General features: G+C 41.3%; 1 protein-coding gene across 11 annotated transcripts in view; it reads left to right on the forward strand.

Moving 5' to 3' along the window:
* LOC126868279 (MAP7 domain-containing protein 1) overlaps positions 1-18,448 on the forward strand; it is a 207,000-nt gene that overhangs the window by 27,222 nt on the left and 161,330 nt on the right. For 3 of the 11 annotated variants that reach the window (XM_050623575.1, XM_050623579.1, XM_050623584.1), the window contains exon 1: positions 7,202-7,274. The exons of 5 other annotated variants lie outside the window; for them this stretch is intronic. In XM_050623575.1, coding sequence (XP_050479532.1) covers positions 7,217-7,274 — 58 coding nt within the window. In that variant the 5' untranslated portion in view covers positions 7,202-7,216. Of the gene's footprint in view, positions 1-7,201; positions 7,275-15,278; positions 15,319-18,448 lie in introns of those variants that run through there. 3 more of the 11 variants (XM_050623576.1, XM_050623580.1, XM_050623585.1) reach the window with 1 other exon arrangement.

Consider the following 18,448-nt stretch of genomic DNA (forward strand, 5'->3'; position numbering starts at 1 on the left):
AAGAACGCGCTTACTTAAATGTCCGGGGCCATTCATAGAAATTTATATCGCGAATCGAATACTTTTTTCTCCCCTCCCTTCTTCGCCAACAATGTTTTCTCATCGAATGATGAAAACCGGTTGCACGCGCCAGCCACTAGATCACTGTCGAGCATTAAAGCTATTCTAGAGATTACGAACAATTTAAGCGCGGCATGTTTGCCTTTGTACTTTCACTTCGGGCTCTTTACCGTTACGGCCCGAGGAAAAAATCGATTGGTCGTGGTGCTCTGCGAGCTTGTACGAATCGAAATGATTTTTAACCAGGCTGAACGGTACCACAGTCGATCGTTTTTCTACGAGAAACTCTCGTCTCGTCTGTTTTTGTTCGCAGAGCGATCGCAAAGGGGATATTACGTTAGGTATATTCCGGTTAATGAAACGGGTCAATTAATGGATTTGCTAACACGTCGATCTCTTGGCAACTACAGCGTACATAGCTTAGCGATTAATTATAGCTTCGGTTTCATAATGAACTGGTTGAGCCGTGGTATACACTTGAACGATCGTACGTGGCAGACGAAATCGTGTTCGAGCGAAGCCGATTCCACCAGCTAGAGCGATATCCCGATCGTAACAAATTACAAACATCCCGTGTTCCTTTCGTTTAATGCTCAATGGGCAAATCGTTCAATTTCACGCGATCGCACGATGATACCTTCTTATCGATCATTTATGTAATCCGTGATCATCTGCGAACTCAGTTATCGAGATTCCATTGCGTTTTAGTAGCGGCGCAGAATATAACTGTCTATTCTAAGAATTGTGCGTCCTGCCTGGACCGGATGTTTCGCGAAAACGTATTTCCGTTTCCGCGGCACGCCTTGAACTTGTCCTCGTTGCAACGGAGCCTCGGGGTGCCGTGAAAGTTATTCGTTCGCGTAAAATTCACGGCAAATCGTAGGAAAACAAGACGGGGTTCTGCTTTCATTCTCCTTCGATCGTTACGTGTGTTTAGAATAGTTTGTTTAAAATTCTATCGTCTTCCTTTAGAATTAATCGTTCGATTTCCTTTAATTTAAGCACTAGTTATGTATTCTGTTGCGAAAAATAAATGAATATCCAGTGGCTATGTTAAGTAGCTTGATAAGAACAACGAATCATTTTGTATATCACGGAGTCAATCACTATTTCCATAGATTACTTTTCATTATGATATCCACCCATTGTTTATAGATTTATTTCATTAAATATTTGTTTCAGATTTATAAATTGAATTAATCTAGGAATGTTTCGTGCCAATGGCATTTCGAGATTTAAATTTTTCCACAAAAATCATAGATTTCATCACAGAGGAATAATACATAAATAATACGTCCTTAACGCCTTCATCTGAATTCAATATCTCTTTCGATCTCTATCTTTTGGTTCAACACTTTCCAACACAAGTCGACTTGCCTGTATGTTATGGCAAAGTCTGCCATTTCGAAAACCTATTTATCACTTATGAAATTACAATATTTCGGCGACAAGTTGTCGCTTGTGTAGGCGTCGAAGTGCGTTTCGCGGCTAATTTTTTCAGCAGCGTCAGTCGCTCGTTGAAAGGAATGTAGTCGGTGGGTCAGGTTCTGGAAAGCCCAGACGCGAAAATAGCCAACACGCGGCGAATCGCGCGTTGCTTTTCACCGACTCTCTACACTCTACGTCGTCTTCGAGGTTCGCCATCGTTGCCAACCGAGAACCGCTCTGATTCGAGAGTAATTTCGCGCAATTCGCCGCGTTGTGCTGCAACAAAGTGCATCCACAAGAAATTCACTTGTTTATCTTAACCAACAATTCGAAGTCATCGGCTACGCTTACGTAAATAGTATAATGAGACTGTTTTAGCTGTTACTTGCGCCCTGGTTTATCCAACGAACGAACGACCCTAGTGCGATCAATTAAGCATTCTTACATAAGACGATTAATATCGATTATCCCCGATTTGAGCCGATAATTGCACGATAAAACGATCGGTGATACTTAAATATCTAATAATATGAAAATTATGGAGAATATCTAGCGTGCGTCGATATTGAATATAATCTCGTGTAAATCTCCCAGAAGCTGGATATAATAATAATAATTGGCTCGATATAATAACAATCTTGAACTGATATTTATTGATCGATCCTATATCGATCCGATAGCTGCAACTGGCTTAATCCTTCAATTTCTATACTTTGTATTTACTCTGTAATTTAAGCAAATTGATATCTTGCGCTGTTTATAGATTATTATCTACTGCGCTGGCTATTTGAATATTTATTTCAATATTCAAAGTACTGTTAGTCGGACTACAAGGTCTGTTTATTTTTAACTTATTATAATTAAAATGTTGATGCATATACAGATTTTTATGATTACGAGCAGCGGAACAGTACTTAAATCGAGATTTGTTTTATTTTCTGAATGTTGTAACAAATAACTTACTATAAATACTTTGTGCATTTATGTATAATATATATGTTTTGTGGATTTTCTCGTACCATATCATAATCTGATTTATAATAATTGTAGGATCGAGCTAGACTGCTATTGGCTCGAAATAAAAGATAAAAAGCCTCAGGAACATGAGATAAATCACGGACAAACGATCGTGATTCGAAACACAGGAGCTTAACGTGACACCGGGTAGCGGGATCGGAAAAACGATTGAACCGGTAGCTGGTTTGTAACGCGACGTAACCGTAATGACGATTTACGAACGATAATTACCTTGTCAAACGACTTCGAAGCGCACGCATTCTCCTCGTGATCAACACGCGAACTCTTATTGTTCGTCACGGTATTCTCTCCGTAGATAGAGCCGCGTCGTTTCGTTGCTTTGTTTTCTCTTTTCTCCCGGTCAAGCATGGCGAGGGAAGTATTTTTAAGAGGGACGATCGGAACAGAACAAGAGCAGATCGGTCCCGCGTTCCTCGACGCGACTAGCCGGAGATATTAGCAGCGCGTTGCGCTCGCGACCTCGCCTGCTTCGATATATTACGCCCGGTAACACGCGTTGCCATCTGCAAATGCGCGCTTACACTCTTTATCCGCAAGTTCCGCGTGTTTTCGTGCTTGACAACTGGCTCGTACCGGCAAATGAGATATCGTGGAAACAGAGTGCGTGCGAACGCCGATGCAGCTCGACTTTGTTGTAGTTTACGTTCCACGTTCGAAATTATGCACGCGCCAGGTATATTTAGTCCCGGTGAACGATCCTCTCGGAATTTTGTTAGATAGCCGTCGTTCGACATCGCGAGACTTTCCACTGACAGAATCAAGCTACCGATCGTCTGTATCGTATCCTGATTCTTCGCTATTTATTCTCAGTTTTGTTTCTATTATACCGTTCGAGATCGCTGGCATAAATGGTTCTATTGCATTAACAGAATGTGATCGGAATTTGAACAGAAGCGAAGGAGTTCTACACGTGTATATGAATATTATCGTCGGTAATAATATCGTCACAGCGTTGTACGTACTGGGATGGAATTTTATCCACGATATTATAGACTTCGTTCGATGATAGCTCCCAAGAGTTAAAATAATCAGTAGAAAACACTATACAAAAACAAGATGTCTATATAAAAATGAAAGTGACGGAGTTCTAGCAACTTCGAGGAACTTCACCCTTCCATGGTAGATTTTTTTTCGAACCGCCATGGAAATAAATAGAACCACGAGCCCCGTAATCGACGCCGGAGCTCTTAACTCGATTAGCCGCCCTTCGTCGGTTTTTCTTCCTTTCCATTACTTATTCCTAGAATTTCTATGCAAACACTTTAGAGAAGCCTGCTTGTATCCAACCACGTATACACACTTTTCATTTATTTTTTCTTCTTCGATCATTTTGTATATACATATCGTAAGAATTCATTCACTTACATACTATTCTCATACGATTGCTTTCCACGCATCTGGTTCTTTTTTTAGTCTGTGCCAACGCGAAGTTTTCGTTGGAAATATCGGTGAACGGCCAGTGGAGTCCTAACGGGAGAGTACGAGGAGCAAACGAACACCGTCCTTTTTTTCTTTTCTTTTTTCTTTTTATCGAAGATATCGACGCAGCACGAAGTCGAAGAAAGGGACACGCGTTCGAGGATTTTGGCATGGGGATAATTACGCCCGGGTCCAGCAGGTGCAATAAATTACCTCGGGCCACGTCCGCGTACCCGTGGAATTCACCGGGACGCCGCGTCTTCTGCTTTATTTATTTTCACCGGACCAGGCCTCCTGGTCCACCGTAAACCCGTAATTTGCTCGTTTAATCCAGCCGTGCCACTATTCGTGTACTCGGCCCAAGTAGAAGCAACCTCGTGCTCAGCTTCTCGCGCACCCTTCTGACTTCGTTTAGAGCTCTGTGCGCCGCCTTTTGTTTCCTGGACGAAATTACCGGTCTATTACTCCTTCTTCTACAATTGCAGCTTCTTCTCTAGGCGCGAGTCGTTTACGATTCTGCATAATACACGTGGATGCATCGACATCGACGATATTCAACTTGTAAATCGTGAAAGGGAAGTCAATTTTTTGATTTCGTACAATTTATCAACTTCGCAAACACGTGTATCTACGTTTTCTGAAAATAAGTGATAGATGCAGGAAATTTTGTGAACGATCGAGTAAAAATCATTTTTTATTTAATAGAGTGTAAAATACAAATTTAATTTTGTAATCACCGAGAAGGATAGTTATGATTATTGAATTTTTAAATTATTTACCGCGTTTTGTTGTTTAATTTTTATTTATTTGTCAGGTTGTGTAGTCCTTAGTTTCTTTATTTCTTTATTTTTCGTAAGTAGAAACAGTATATGTATAAAAGAGAAGTGAATACGCAGGTACACAGAAATTATATTATAATAAAAGTCATAAGTACAACAGTGCACGACACGAGAAGCCACGTCTCCTTTGATACTGACAGCATTACACGGAACGAAGGTGTTTCGAGTAGGTACAAGATAAAACGTACAAAATATGTAAATGCAATTCCGGACACTCAAGGATGTACGTTGGCTGACGTGTTGAAAGAGGTTCGCATTGTTCGAGACGTGTCGCAATCTTGTTCCACGCATTACCGAAGTACTTCGATGTTATCAATCGAATGATACCAACCTGCGCTACCATCACGAGCAGGAAGCATTGCTTCAAACAAGATCGTATCACGAAATCGATGTTCCCTCCTTGTCGTCCAATTCGAAATTTGCATCAATGGCACTTGCTATAAGCTGAGAAAATGGTTACGAAATCGAGAATACTGCATGGAGTTGGAAAGGGGAAAGAGAAATGCGTTTTGCTCGCTTTCCTAACGAAGCGATGCAATTTACAGATAATAATTCAAATTAGTTTCCAAAGTTCATAAAATATCCTGTATAACATCTTTATGAAAAGTCGTGGATCAGTCATTTTCACTATCCTGGTAATTCTAGCGTTAATTCTCACTACTCTGCACGTTTCACTCGTTAGTAGTAGATGTAGGATAGTTTAACAATTCCTGGCTGAACTATTTGCCATTGAATTATTTTGTAATTAATAGATGCGATCCTTTTGTTTTATAAAATGCATGCGAGATTTACGTGGATCCAATCTACAGCAAATATTGACCACTTAGACCCATAGTCTTTTTCTTAACCTTGCTCCAGTTCTGTACAGTACATTTTATAGATGCGACACGACCTCCAGATGCGGTTAAAGGGTACGAATAATGTAAAAATGATGCGAGTCGCCTTCGTAACTTGTGTAATCGATAACCGGGGGAATGGAAAGTAATGATACACGGTAGGACAGGGTGTGTGGATCGGCTATATAAAAGGACTCGGAAAGGACGCTGGTGCATTCACCTCGTCTTGCGCCTGTCCAGGGCAGTCAGTCCGTTGCGTTCGCCTGCTTTTATGGTGTTTCGCATCTCCAGCTGTCCTTATGGTATCTAGCACTGCTCGTCTCTAGTTTTTATCCTATCCTCCTTTCCTCCCTTTTGATATTTATGTCTGCAAGGCTATTTTATTCGCGGTATCATCGCCATTTTCTTTCTGAAGCATCCCGATTCGATAGCAAACACGCAAAACAAGAGGGAACACCTTACGACCTCGACTCCTTCCCAGACTGCATTCTTGGACCGTCTTTTATCGGGGAACCAGCGTTGCTTCGCGTCGCTTTAAATTAAAGTCTCGCATAGGTGCTTCCGCGAGTTAGTCAGGCGAAATGATTAGATTTCGATGGCACGTCGAATGTAAGAGTAGTAGGGACAAGGGAAAAGAGAAACCGATAGCATTTTTAAGGTCAAGCGAACAGCCTGCGTTATCTCGTCGGTGGTCGTGGGACAAGGATCAAGGCGAAATTCACATAAATCGAGTCTTTCTCGTATCCGTGGTGGAGGTGGTGGTCGTCTCTGATTCGCTGAGAAAGATCCGTCTCGAAACCGCGAGGCTGAACCCATAAATCGATCGATCGACGCGGTAGCAACGTGTTCCGAGGTCTCAGGGGTGTACTTACCAGAACTCTTCACACATACGTACCGTTTAGCTCTGAAAGCAAGACCCGGCCTAGGTTAATATTAACTCTGCACGCCTGATTGTTCACACCTCCTGTCTGTAATTTCTCTTATATCGGATTCCTCTCCGGAGACGTTTATAGCGCGTGTGTATATGTTATTGATAGAACGTTGTCGATAGAAATTACCGATTCGTCAATCGGTAATAAATGTCACGTACGGTCAAAGGGACGATTCGCAGAAGGTTCTCGATGGTAAGGAAGAAAATCGTTTTTCTAGGCTACGCCACGAGGATCTTATTGACGTCAGAAAAATGGCGTCAGCCATGACGTTAAAAGTATAAACCAGGGAGGATAACGCGCACGAGGCGAAACCTCAAGGTCTTCGTGACGGGCCGCATGGCAGCCGACCAACCCCAACACCATCTTTTGGTTTCCCATACGAACCTGGCTGCGTTCTGCCGTAGAAACGGAGGAAACCAACCACCCACCGATGTGTCTATCGACCACAGACGCCATTTGCCGGCGCCGTGCTCCGTCGCGACACCAAGTTCACTGCGCTCCCCCTTTCGACTGCCAGCCGGACTGTGTGTGTTTCCACGCACGAGCCGCGACACGACCTCCACGCCTGGGTTCATTCTCGAGAAAATCATATATCCGTCCGTTTTCCTTCTGGTTTTCTAACGAATTTCTTTTTCTTCTGGCTCGTTGAAACCATCGCTGCGGCATGTGGTGTTGTAAGAGGCTCGATGCCTCCGATTGGCCCGTCACAACCATCGTTCGAGGTAATGCTTCCTTTTTGCACGTCGCTAATTTTTCGATACTTCTTTCCGTTCGGCGAATCGCATCGTCCGAGACGGGCTTTTCACGCCAGTGCTTTTTTTCGGTTTCCACGCTCTCTTTTTTCTGTCCAGCTACTTTTATTCCGGTCGTTGCCATCGCAACGAAAACGTGGCCACCGAGTCGATATAAAACGATCGTTGTGATATTTGACTTTTTTGGTTCTCGATAAGATTTCGAATGAGAATCTTCTTCGCACGTTGCTTTCTGATTCATTTCGTTTCGCCAGTTTCGTATCGTCGGAGAAGCTTTACACAAACGCTTCGGCTTTTATGCTGTTCTACACTTGTGATGCTATTATTACTCCGCTCGGTCAAAGTCGCGAATCTAGGATAAGTTCTAGGAAAGTCTATGCAGACTGTTGGTCGATGAACTACTTACTTTAGATTATACCGCAGGACATAACCGGTGCTGCGGATGGGACTGTTAATGGAATTCGGTAGGATCTCGAGAATGATTCGGGAACGAGACCTTAGTGAGAATTAGCTGCGTTTTATCGCATTTGCGGCAGACGAAGCCGTACAGTCAGTGCCAGAAAACGTTTAGTTAATCGCGTCGTTCGTTCTAATTGCTTGTTCGATCTAATTCCACTTGTGATGCAAAGAACATGGTGCCTTTGGTACATCTTATTGGCGTTATTTATTCTCTGATTCTTCCAATCTTATTATTTTATCTTATATACTATATTATTTGAGATCCACACGTGGTATAATTTGAATCTAATTTAAATATATTTCACTGCCGAGCTATACTAATGTTAATATCCACGTAGATTCTAGTTTTGTTATTCATGACTTCTCTCTGTACTAAGATTCTACGCGGCTGTGAAATATTCTTCTCATTCCACTTGAAAGACGTAGATGCAAATGTCTTCTGAATAAATAGCTTCTCTCCTTCTCGCGTGATCTTGCTTGTCTGCAACTAACAACTACATCAAAATTTCAAATTCAATGTTACGCTATTCGATACTCTAGTAATTTTCTTTTTCTGAGCATTGACTTTGAATAATTGATATCCCATTTTTTTCATTATACATAATTTCAACGTTGCTTCTTGTCTGGTGCCGCACAATGTTTTGCGATAGGAGAGTTTTATGCAGTTTCTCAGAGACAGATCGAAGCTCTAGGAAACGAACTCGCATCAGGACAGAACGAAACGATTTCGACGAACGTCGTAAAGCAATGCCACCGGATTTAAATGCGCAGGACATCTGGGACGTCTTTTTGGCTGTGGCTGCGCCGCTTTCTGGTGCCTCGGAAAGAAAAACAACGGCCCAATGGCTGCATAGTCATGGCTCTGAGTCAGCGTTCAACGACTGACGCAGGAACAGTGGCGCGTTGTTGCGCTGCGCGCATCTTCTCGGTCGTAATTCCTCAAAAATTATGTTCTCCGTTATCTCATCCTCGTGTCTATCTTTTTCCAATGTTAATGAACATTTCATAAATAAACATCACGTTGATGTATAACGATGAATAATTCATGTGACACTTTTGTACTTTGTACCTGCGATTAGCGATAAAACAAAAATGAAACTCAGGAGTGTATCGATCGGTTATATCTGCAAATTCGAGGTGACTCACTTTACTCTGTGCTCACAATAATGTGACGCGTGTCATTGAGACATTAAATTGACACACTTCTGAGTATCCGCCAATGGTCAATTACATCGGACGTGGCCGGTTGCATCAGGCGTAATTGGATGAAGACGTACCTTGGAGTCCACGAGTCTCGAGACGCTCGTGTTAAAAGCGTTCTCGAGTTTCTTGCTCCGTTTCTCTGCGAGTCCGAGTCGCACGATGCTTGAAAATACTTCGACAATGACCGTATTCTATTTTTGGTGAGGTAACAGAATTTCTAGAAGATTTATATGGAAATCGTCAAATCGGAAAATTGGAAAGTTGGCACCTAGTCGAAACAGGGCGTGAAATATACGATTATGCGGCATCGACTATACTTCGGTATGTTCGAATTTTCTGGTTTCGATTCGAGTCTGTCTTCGTTTCCATTCCGAACGCGTAGATCGTCCGGAACGGAAGGAAATAAACTACATAGCCCCGAGGACAGAAACACACAGAGTGTAGAGATGGTAGTTGAACGCCGTACCTGAAGAAGCGGAAAGCAGGAGTCACGGTGTAGGAATAAAGACTTTCATTGATTCGCACTGTCATGAATCCTTGCAGTACGGTTTGCGCGGAAGAAAAAGAGTCGCGGTAAAAATAACGACTTCCGTTACGAGGCTGCGAAAGTATTTGGCACGCCAGTGATGTCATGTCCGTCGTCTGAAGGCGCTGCCGCTTTTTCATGTCTAGCATGCTTATTTTTAACCGACTGATGATGGCGCCACTCGTCGACAAACGTGTCTTGGTTAAATACAAATTGTTACTATGTAACGCGCAACATTATTGTTACGTAACGCTACTGCAATTTGCGATAATTTAAAAGAAGGAAAAAAAGAAGAAAAAAGAAACTAATGTTAATTTATTGAGTCACTTGGTGAAGTTCCACGTATTTTAGAAGAACTCTTGTATCCTCTAACTTTCAAAGCAAATTTGTTTTAGCGTTCGCGGATATTCGATTCATCGTTCATAAGCGAACTCCGATATCCATATTTCAACAATCCGCTCTTTCGATTGGAACGAAGTCGACTTATTCGATTTCGGTCGATTCGATTCGTTCCTCGGACATTTCATTCACGAATCGTGACTCGGCTCAGCTACCGTTCTCCGTGCGTTAACTCTGATTTATGGTGAAATCTTTATCAGGTAGATATCGGTGCCCACGTGTTTCAACTATGGCTTTTCGAGAACAGACTTTACAAGGTTTCCATGCAGATATTCCCATGTGTCCGCCTACAGTGCGCTGTTCTGTTCATTGTATGCGTCTCGTCGCGTACACTGCAGACTGTAGACTATAGACGATCGATAGATTTCTACGTTCTACGATCTTGTGCTAAACGGGAGAGTCGCCTATGGGACACCTTGTTATGGCGTTTTAACCCGTACACAGGCAAACAATGTCCTTACCGTTTTTTTTTTAAATTATTCTTGACGATTTTGTTCTTGTTTCGTACAAATTATAGTTTTGTATTTTGTATTTAATATTTATCTCATTTGATCTTATTCTTCTCTATATTCTACCTTAATTTGAATCTTCATCCGATCTTCCGGATATTCTAGATACTATGTATTCTTAAATCCTTGCTTTAGTTTAATAATAACGATATTTCACTGACTGAAAAAACAGTACGCAGGACGCAGCGTATTTACGAGTCACAGCTAAGTATATCCATATTTCAAATCTCTCCGGTTTTTCTTCCTCGCGCGCTGTTATTTTCGTCGTTCGTCGGATCCAACCTGCGAACAACCTCTACGTTTCTTCCATTTTGTACTTTCTCCGAAGTGTAGAAAAATTCAGTTTCTCGTCAGTCGCGCCATAAATCATTTTCTCGCAAACACAGTTTACAATACACAAACAATTTTGTTTACTTGAGCTCGTGAGAACGAAAGGAAAAATGGAAATGTCGGTAACGCATGACTCACGGAGGAAATGGGACACGACGCGCGATGTTTAAGTTCACGAGACGTTATCTAGCACGAAACGATGCCGAGCAAATCGATCGGACGAGTTCACGAGCGCCACAGTGTCTAGCCCGTGCCCGTTCACGGACACGTAATAACAATTATATCGTGACAACCTAAGAAAGATCGAGGTCACCGGTAGACAGGCTACGATCCTACGAACCGTCGATCGGAATACGATCCGCGTTCGCTCGTGATCGATCGAGAAGATCGTACCCTCCGCTCTAACGTTTACTGCGATTATCGATCGCTGATGATCGTTAATCGACGCGCTATGATCCTCGAAATCCCGACAAACGTGGTCTCCCGATCCTGTAAATCCTAACAGTCCCGTAATCTTGCCATAAACTATTAAACACCGTAATTATTGCCGATCGATGATCGATAGCTGTTTATAGTTACCGACTTTCGATATCTTCCTACTAGTATCTGTCTGTAATCAGATAGAATTTCTAAACGATACATTGCAGTGTACTATGAGTTTGAAAATCAGTAAATATATCTTATTTGCACTTATGGATTTTTTTTCGTAATTTTTAATTTCTTTATGTAACGTAGAAATATATACGGCGCACGTGCGTGGACGATCGTTATTGCTCCGTTCCGGTGTTCACAAAAGTATTAGCCGACGACCAAACGACAGCTTACACGCGTTTCATTCAGTCGGAACAATTTCTCAAAGTACACGCTCACGCGTTCAAGTATCGAATTGGTTGTCGTTTCGAAAGCCAGGATAACGATACGGTTCGGTGAAACACGATGAAAGAGAGTCAAAAGTTGTACGACTATCTCACCGTGGCGTGTTTCTATGATAAACCAAGTCCGTAAGCTGCTACGTATCAGGCCGGACTAGATACAAGGTCCTGCCTAACGCGTAATTGTGCGGTTAACGGAGAAGTTCCGACCGGTTTGTAATTAGACCGCTAATGAGTAAGGTTACCACCTTAGCTTTTCGATCGCTTCCTTCCTCTCGCGCAATCTATCGCGATCTGTTCGTCGAACCGCCAAGTGATGCAAGACTCGTCTGTCCTGTTTAAATAATCCATGGAAACGGGACCTAAGTTGGACACGATATCATAGTTTTCTTCTTGTCAGAATTTGTTTAGTTTCTAGTTCTCATCTTTTGGTTTTCTATTCTCTTTTGAATATTCTTTGTCGAAAGATGAATCTTCGAAGAGAAGATTTCTTTCTTTCTGTAGTAAAAATCGTTTTACAATCGGTTATCGAGGAAACACTTGTCGAGATCCATAAATTTTCTACTTGACTACGTTGCAAACCGGTAGACGCGAAGGCAAGTCGGTCGTTAAATTATACAGACGCAAGAATTTCCGATAGGAAACAACTGAATGCACTCAGCGTGCTGTCCGCTTTGTATAACAGGCCTCGCAAAATGGCAACGAGATTATGGTTAATTAGCTGACCCCGGGAACGGTTGGGTCATTACAGTCACATATGCAGTCACGTTTCTGGCAATAATCGTTAGAAGAAAGAGAGGAAATACCGTGAACACACCGTATCAGATTAAACAGCGTATAATCTTTGCCGTATTTTTATACTTTGTTCTTCTTTTTACATCGTTTTCTTACGTACGTTATGAAACTTGGTTTTAATCGTTCTCCGCTTAATCGACCAGAATCGCGCAATTTACTGCTTAATGTCTGTCTAATTAAAATAGCGATCGTGCTCGACGGTCTATCACGGATATTATTATCGAGAGGGGTTAAAGTTTTAAACGCGTGTGTAGATCTTTGCGCGAACAAAAATCGCGGCAACGTACGAAGCCATCCGTCGCGTCTGTCTGAATATTTTCGAAAGTGAAGCAGGAAAAAGGTCAGTTCGTGGCTGGTTCTAAGAATCGTGTCGCACCGTGGTCGTTGCTCGTGCCTCTGTTTACCGAGAGTCTGCTTTTACAACCGTTAATTACAATCGTTGTACTCGTATTTCGGTCCGTTCCATTTCACGTCCTTCGTCTATCTTTCTCCTAGCTGTGTCGGCCGTTTTGCATCCATTGTGCAGCCACTGCTGCGAGTAATTGGTCCCCTAACTTGCAACTATTAGGCCTTGCAGGTATTAGAATGCGCTTCATTCTCTCACGATTAGACAACTTGCTCTAGGTTAGGTAATAGTAACGACAGTCGTTGCAACTTAGGCGCTGATCGAGAAACATTTCTTCTTCCCTCGGTGAACGTTTCTCGGTTGTAAATCGAGCTTTTTGTTAGATCGAAACTTTCGATTATTAAGCTGAAAGAAAAGAAACCTTGTTCATAGTTCAGTTGCTATTGAATTAACGTAACAACTGAAGGATCTAGCGAATTTAACGCTGTGTAGCTGGTTACTGATAAAGCCAAGGGAGCGATAAAGCGTATTCGAAACAGTATTTGTACGAGTCCCGACAACGACGTGGTAATTTACCCAATTCCATTCTTGGACCAATTACTTGTGCGTGTTGAAACCTTATCACGATATTACTTGTGCTTAATCGCTATCGGAGTTTTGTTACGAGAATTATACGTCGAACGTTTGCCTTCGTTTGCCTTCACGGGCTACTAGAGAAACGTCAGCTACTAAATCTACAACCGGGTCACTTTGCCAACGTAATACCGGAGTTAAGAGATTTAATCATAGAATGGTAAATGGAGCGTCGAGCTACATCAGGAATTCCATTCTCTCCACTCTCTAACTTCGCTTAAAATTCAAAATTCTGAAGCCCCTATAAGCATCTACTGTCTCGAAACCTTTCATTCAAAACCTTCGACTTCGAAATATCTTACGTATTTACTAATTAAAAGACGATTAAGGTAAAATATATAGCGCATTCAGTTTATTGTGGCAATCAGCAATTATTAGATTCATTCGCAAATAACCTTTCAGCTTTTTATATTGTAGCTATGATTCTTGCAGCGAATATACCCTATGGACGATCGTGTTAAAGTTAAATGCTTTCGTCCCTCGTTGGGAGGTAAACAAAAGCATGATGAATCAAGGGTGTTCGAGGCACGAACAAGTAGAGAAATAGGATAAACGAAGGGAATGCGAATCTTGCGTAGCATGTGGGGTTCTAATTTTACGTACGGATGGGTCGTCTTTCTCGATTCCACCTAACAACGGCCGCTCTAAAAGCAGTCTTTTGGATAGAGGCGTGACTGCGCGCCACGGTTCAAATATGCTCGTAGGTTCGCGTTTTTTCCACCGTAATATTCGTGGCGCTCTGGTCGACGATCGAGTTGCGCCTCCGAAGTGGAGACTTTCGAACTTCGTTACGAAAGTTTCTTTTACTGTCGGTATAGCAGAGCACTGACGCGTCGGTAATCGTTGCGACAGCCGGCAAACATGCTATAGCGACGTTGCATTTTATCGAATGGGCGCCGTTTCTATTCGGGATCATTTATTTCGACGGGGAAAAGGGATCTTTTTGATCGGACCGACTATTCCTCCGTATTACGTGTACGAATATCGTAACCCAGATCCAGTAAGACGATTTAACTTTTAATTTAACGTTTCTAATTTTTAGCATTTAAATTTTCTAGCAAATTGACCCATAAAGTATAACCATAAGCGCGTGCAATGTAAATAGAAGACTTTGACATAGCAACCGCTGAATCGTAGATTCTTTTAAAGAAAGAAAATGCTTTTATATCTAATCGCTTTGTCGCGTCAATTTACAAAGAATGCAGCATCATTTTTATCGAGATTAATTTAATTACGAAAACATGTAATGACAACCAGGGAAAGACTAAATTGCGAGATACGATATCAATTAAACGTTTTAATGACTGCAAAGAGTAGTATAATCCCAATGAGATCACCGTTACGATAGTCGGGTAATTACCTCATTGTTGCGATTTGAGGGGGGGCAAGCGCATGTCGGACGATTCGAGTTGCGTGTTTCTCCCCTCGAAAAGGCTAATTGCACCCCTGCGGTCATCGGACCACGACACCTTAAACATAGCGGTTTTTCCAGCCGGTTTACGATTGACAAGTGTCCACGAATGATTCAATTAAATTTCTCCCTAGGGGAGGACGCAGTCGATCGATCCGCCGTTCCATTACAAACAAACACGTCGGACATTCTCTTCCTTTTTCGTTACGTCCCGCTGGCTCCGTTACGATTGGCAAACATCGAAAAGAAACAGCGCGTAGAATCGTTTCTTGCGTTTGTTACTTTTCCAATTTTCATCGAGATTAGAACCGTTGGTCGAGGCGGTTGTTGAATTTCAAAAACCCCCACTGTGTTTTAACCGATCTAAAAATAGTCCGTTAGCCATGTAGATCGACTTTTACAATTCGTTTTCTTTTCTGTTTGTTACAGGTGAGTCCATTGTTGTATCGAATTTAACGATTCCTGCGTGATCGATGGTTAAACGATGGATCCAGACTTTCACTGTAATGGGGTATGCATTCAGACGTTCAGGTAAAACCCCGGCGTAAATTCTAAACGCACGTTTTCTTTGGACATTAAGCAAACAACTTAATCGAACAACGTGCAGCTACGCGTGTTATTATCATGGCTGGTGGAAAAAGTAAAAGGGACTGGCGTTGTACGATCGCGCTTTCACCAGGATTCTGATATTTAGAGACGCGTTGGCGCGAGGATACGTACGGTGAAAATAGCCGCTGCGGTATCGGGCGGCCGTTTGACATTTATGCGTTTCGTCCTAATAAGCGTAACGCAATAAATACTCGACGGGATGAAACCCACCAGTGGAAACAAATTGCAATACGCGCGCGCGACTTCTTCTTCATCTTCTTCGTGCCTGCTGGCAGCAGCCGTAGCAGCCGTGCAGAAAGTTATTACGAAAATGACCCGTAACCGTGAAATAATGGTCGTGTCTTTTGTAACGCGAAATCACGAATGTGATTCCTTGTTTCCTACACGTGTACGATCCATGGATTTCGTCTAGGAGAGCGATGGCCGGGAATGAGCGAAATGATTAACTGTCAGAGATAGATATAATTTTTCCTCGTTTCTATTGGATATATCATGGACGATAATCGTTAGGTCTATTTCTTTTTATCTCGTCAATGTTCGAGTATACGATCGTGGAAAGCGATCTCGCGCTGTTTTATCTATTTAATTATTTATTTCTCCATTTAAAATATCACGGGCAACAGCAACTAGATCTTTTACGTTCTTTTTTTTTTGTTCTATGTATGTTGAAGAAAACGTGGAAAGCGATATATATCCATATCCATTTTATTTATTTATCTATCTCATTTTAAAATACCACGAGAAACGATCGTTACATCTATTACATTTTTTCTACCTCATAATGTTTGAGAATAAACGAGATGATCTCTTTTAATACGAAATATTACGGGTAATAATCATTAATAGATTTTTCCTGCTCTAACGATATAAGAAAATACGTGGAAAGCGGTATTCACCCCGTTTCGATGCGTTGCGCCGAGTTTTCTCTGCGTTAATTGGTGTCAGTAACGAAATTCCTATAACGCGAAACTTTTCCTTTTAATGTTATTCCTCATGACGTGATTGGTATTCATAGTACACTACGCTTTAATATTCATTAATTATAATCTAGCGGTCTATTCGAAACAACCGCACAACCATTAGAATTTTAATATTCGATAATTGATTGCGGACGAACAATCTGTAACTAATCGATCTCTCGCATTAAATTCAGTCGTTTGTGAACATATTGCAGGAAGAAAGCAGTTTCGTTATTATTCATAGCCCTAGAAATTAAGGTCGCGTGGCATTATTTCAGTAAGACGACGTTCTGTGGATCGTTGTTGGAGACGGACGTCCGCGTCGCTTTCTTTTAGCCATTTCGCGGACGATTCATAGAGAAGCGTCGCACTTTTTAGAAACCGCGAAGCATATTTTCGACGTTGCATGAATTTTATGCGTGTCAGAAAAAGCGACTTTCTCTCCCGGCCAGGATAAAAATGTGTTCCGTTCCTTTTTTCTCATGTCATTAATAACAAACCGCAATGGTCCACTCGTTGAACAGAACAAGACGTTAAATCTTCGTCTGCCGTTAATTATCACTGTGCTACGGAGAAACGATTAATACCTACAACCATGGCAACGGTCAATTAACCTTAATTATGTTCGTTAATTGCTACGTTACTCGGACTTGTAGTCTCATTACTTCGGCTGTTTATTTCTATATTTATTTCCGTGAATATCGATATCAGTCATTTTTTGCGATTCCCGTATCGTCGTTCGAGAACGTTTAGTTTCGCTTTCCTCGATTTCTCCACGAATTTATCCTAAGGTTTTAATTCGAATCGTGGAAGCACGGAAATTATATCGGCTACCGTTACGGGGATTTTGCCATTTTGTAATCGGATGGCTGTTTGTACTACGAGAAAGCGAATTATTTTTCTAACCCGGCGTCCTAGATTCGAGTTTAATCGTCTTCTTTCTCGTATATTTGTGTTCCAGCTTAAACGAACCCGATTGCTATCCAAACGTCGGGTTGAAACGGGTTCTATCTTTCTCCCACTAGTTCGGCTCCCCTATTTCATCGGCGTTAATCCGACTGTAGTAATTTCTGCTCGTTAAAACGGTTGCAAGCTTTGCTCAACGTAGAAAAGATCCTGACGACGATCTTGAGTAAGAAGAACCACTATTTGCGACAATTTCATCTGAAAGCCTTTAATGAAGTTTGTTGCTCGTTGTCAGATCCTATGTTCGATGTTCGTTTCGTTTAATTAATCTTACGATGCAATTAATGGAAGAATTGGAAATGGTTAGGGATTAAAAGCTTTCACTGTTATTCTGGAAGAATTCGTTTCTCAGACCATTTTATATCCAATTTCATTAAACGTAGAGGTAATTGAAAACGATCAATTCGATACTTTGCACAGAAAGTAATCCACCTCAAAGAAAAAATATTATACAGGACTTTTTTTAATACCCAGTAACACAGCTTTTATACACAGCTGGATTCTTTCTAATTTCAAGCAAACAGTTTTCCGATAGTCGTTGGCAGAATTTTATTATGCACAAAGCACTCGCTGATTTAATTAATTTATGTAGTTATCTACTAGCGCTTATAAACGCTGTAGGGTGTACTCTATTTACTTGTTTTACTGTTACTTTACTTCGTTAACAAAAGTGCAAAACTCGCATCAAAAAATTAAAAATGAAAAGTAGGCGAGATGTATAATTCAAGGATAAAAAGGATAATTAATAAGTGATCTTATTAATCGCATTTCTTTACTTTGTAATACGTACATTCATGATACATTCTCGGTATCATTGAGTTTCTTTAAAAAGCAGTTGCGATAAATCTTTCGTAGCTCAATGTTGTCTGTATATCTTAAACAATCGTTACAATCTTTTATATATTTTTCCTCTTTGTCGCCTTTTCATAATTTACATAATATGTAATGCCTAGTTACAGTTCTTATCATTGATAACAATAACGTTAATTTCGACTCTTCTGGTATCGATCAGTAACAGAAGAAAGAAAAAGAAGAAACAAAACAGAAGTTGTCATAAAGATATCGATCAAGATCGCACAAACCGTAGGATATATAGAAAATAAACATGTCTGGCCACCGAAACACTT

Source organism: Bombus huntii, chromosome 8, assembly GCF_024542735.1.
Source record: "Bombus huntii isolate Logan2020A chromosome 8, iyBomHunt1.1, whole genome shotgun sequence".
NCBI lineage: Eukaryota > Metazoa > Arthropoda > Insecta > Hymenoptera > Apidae > Bombus > Bombus huntii.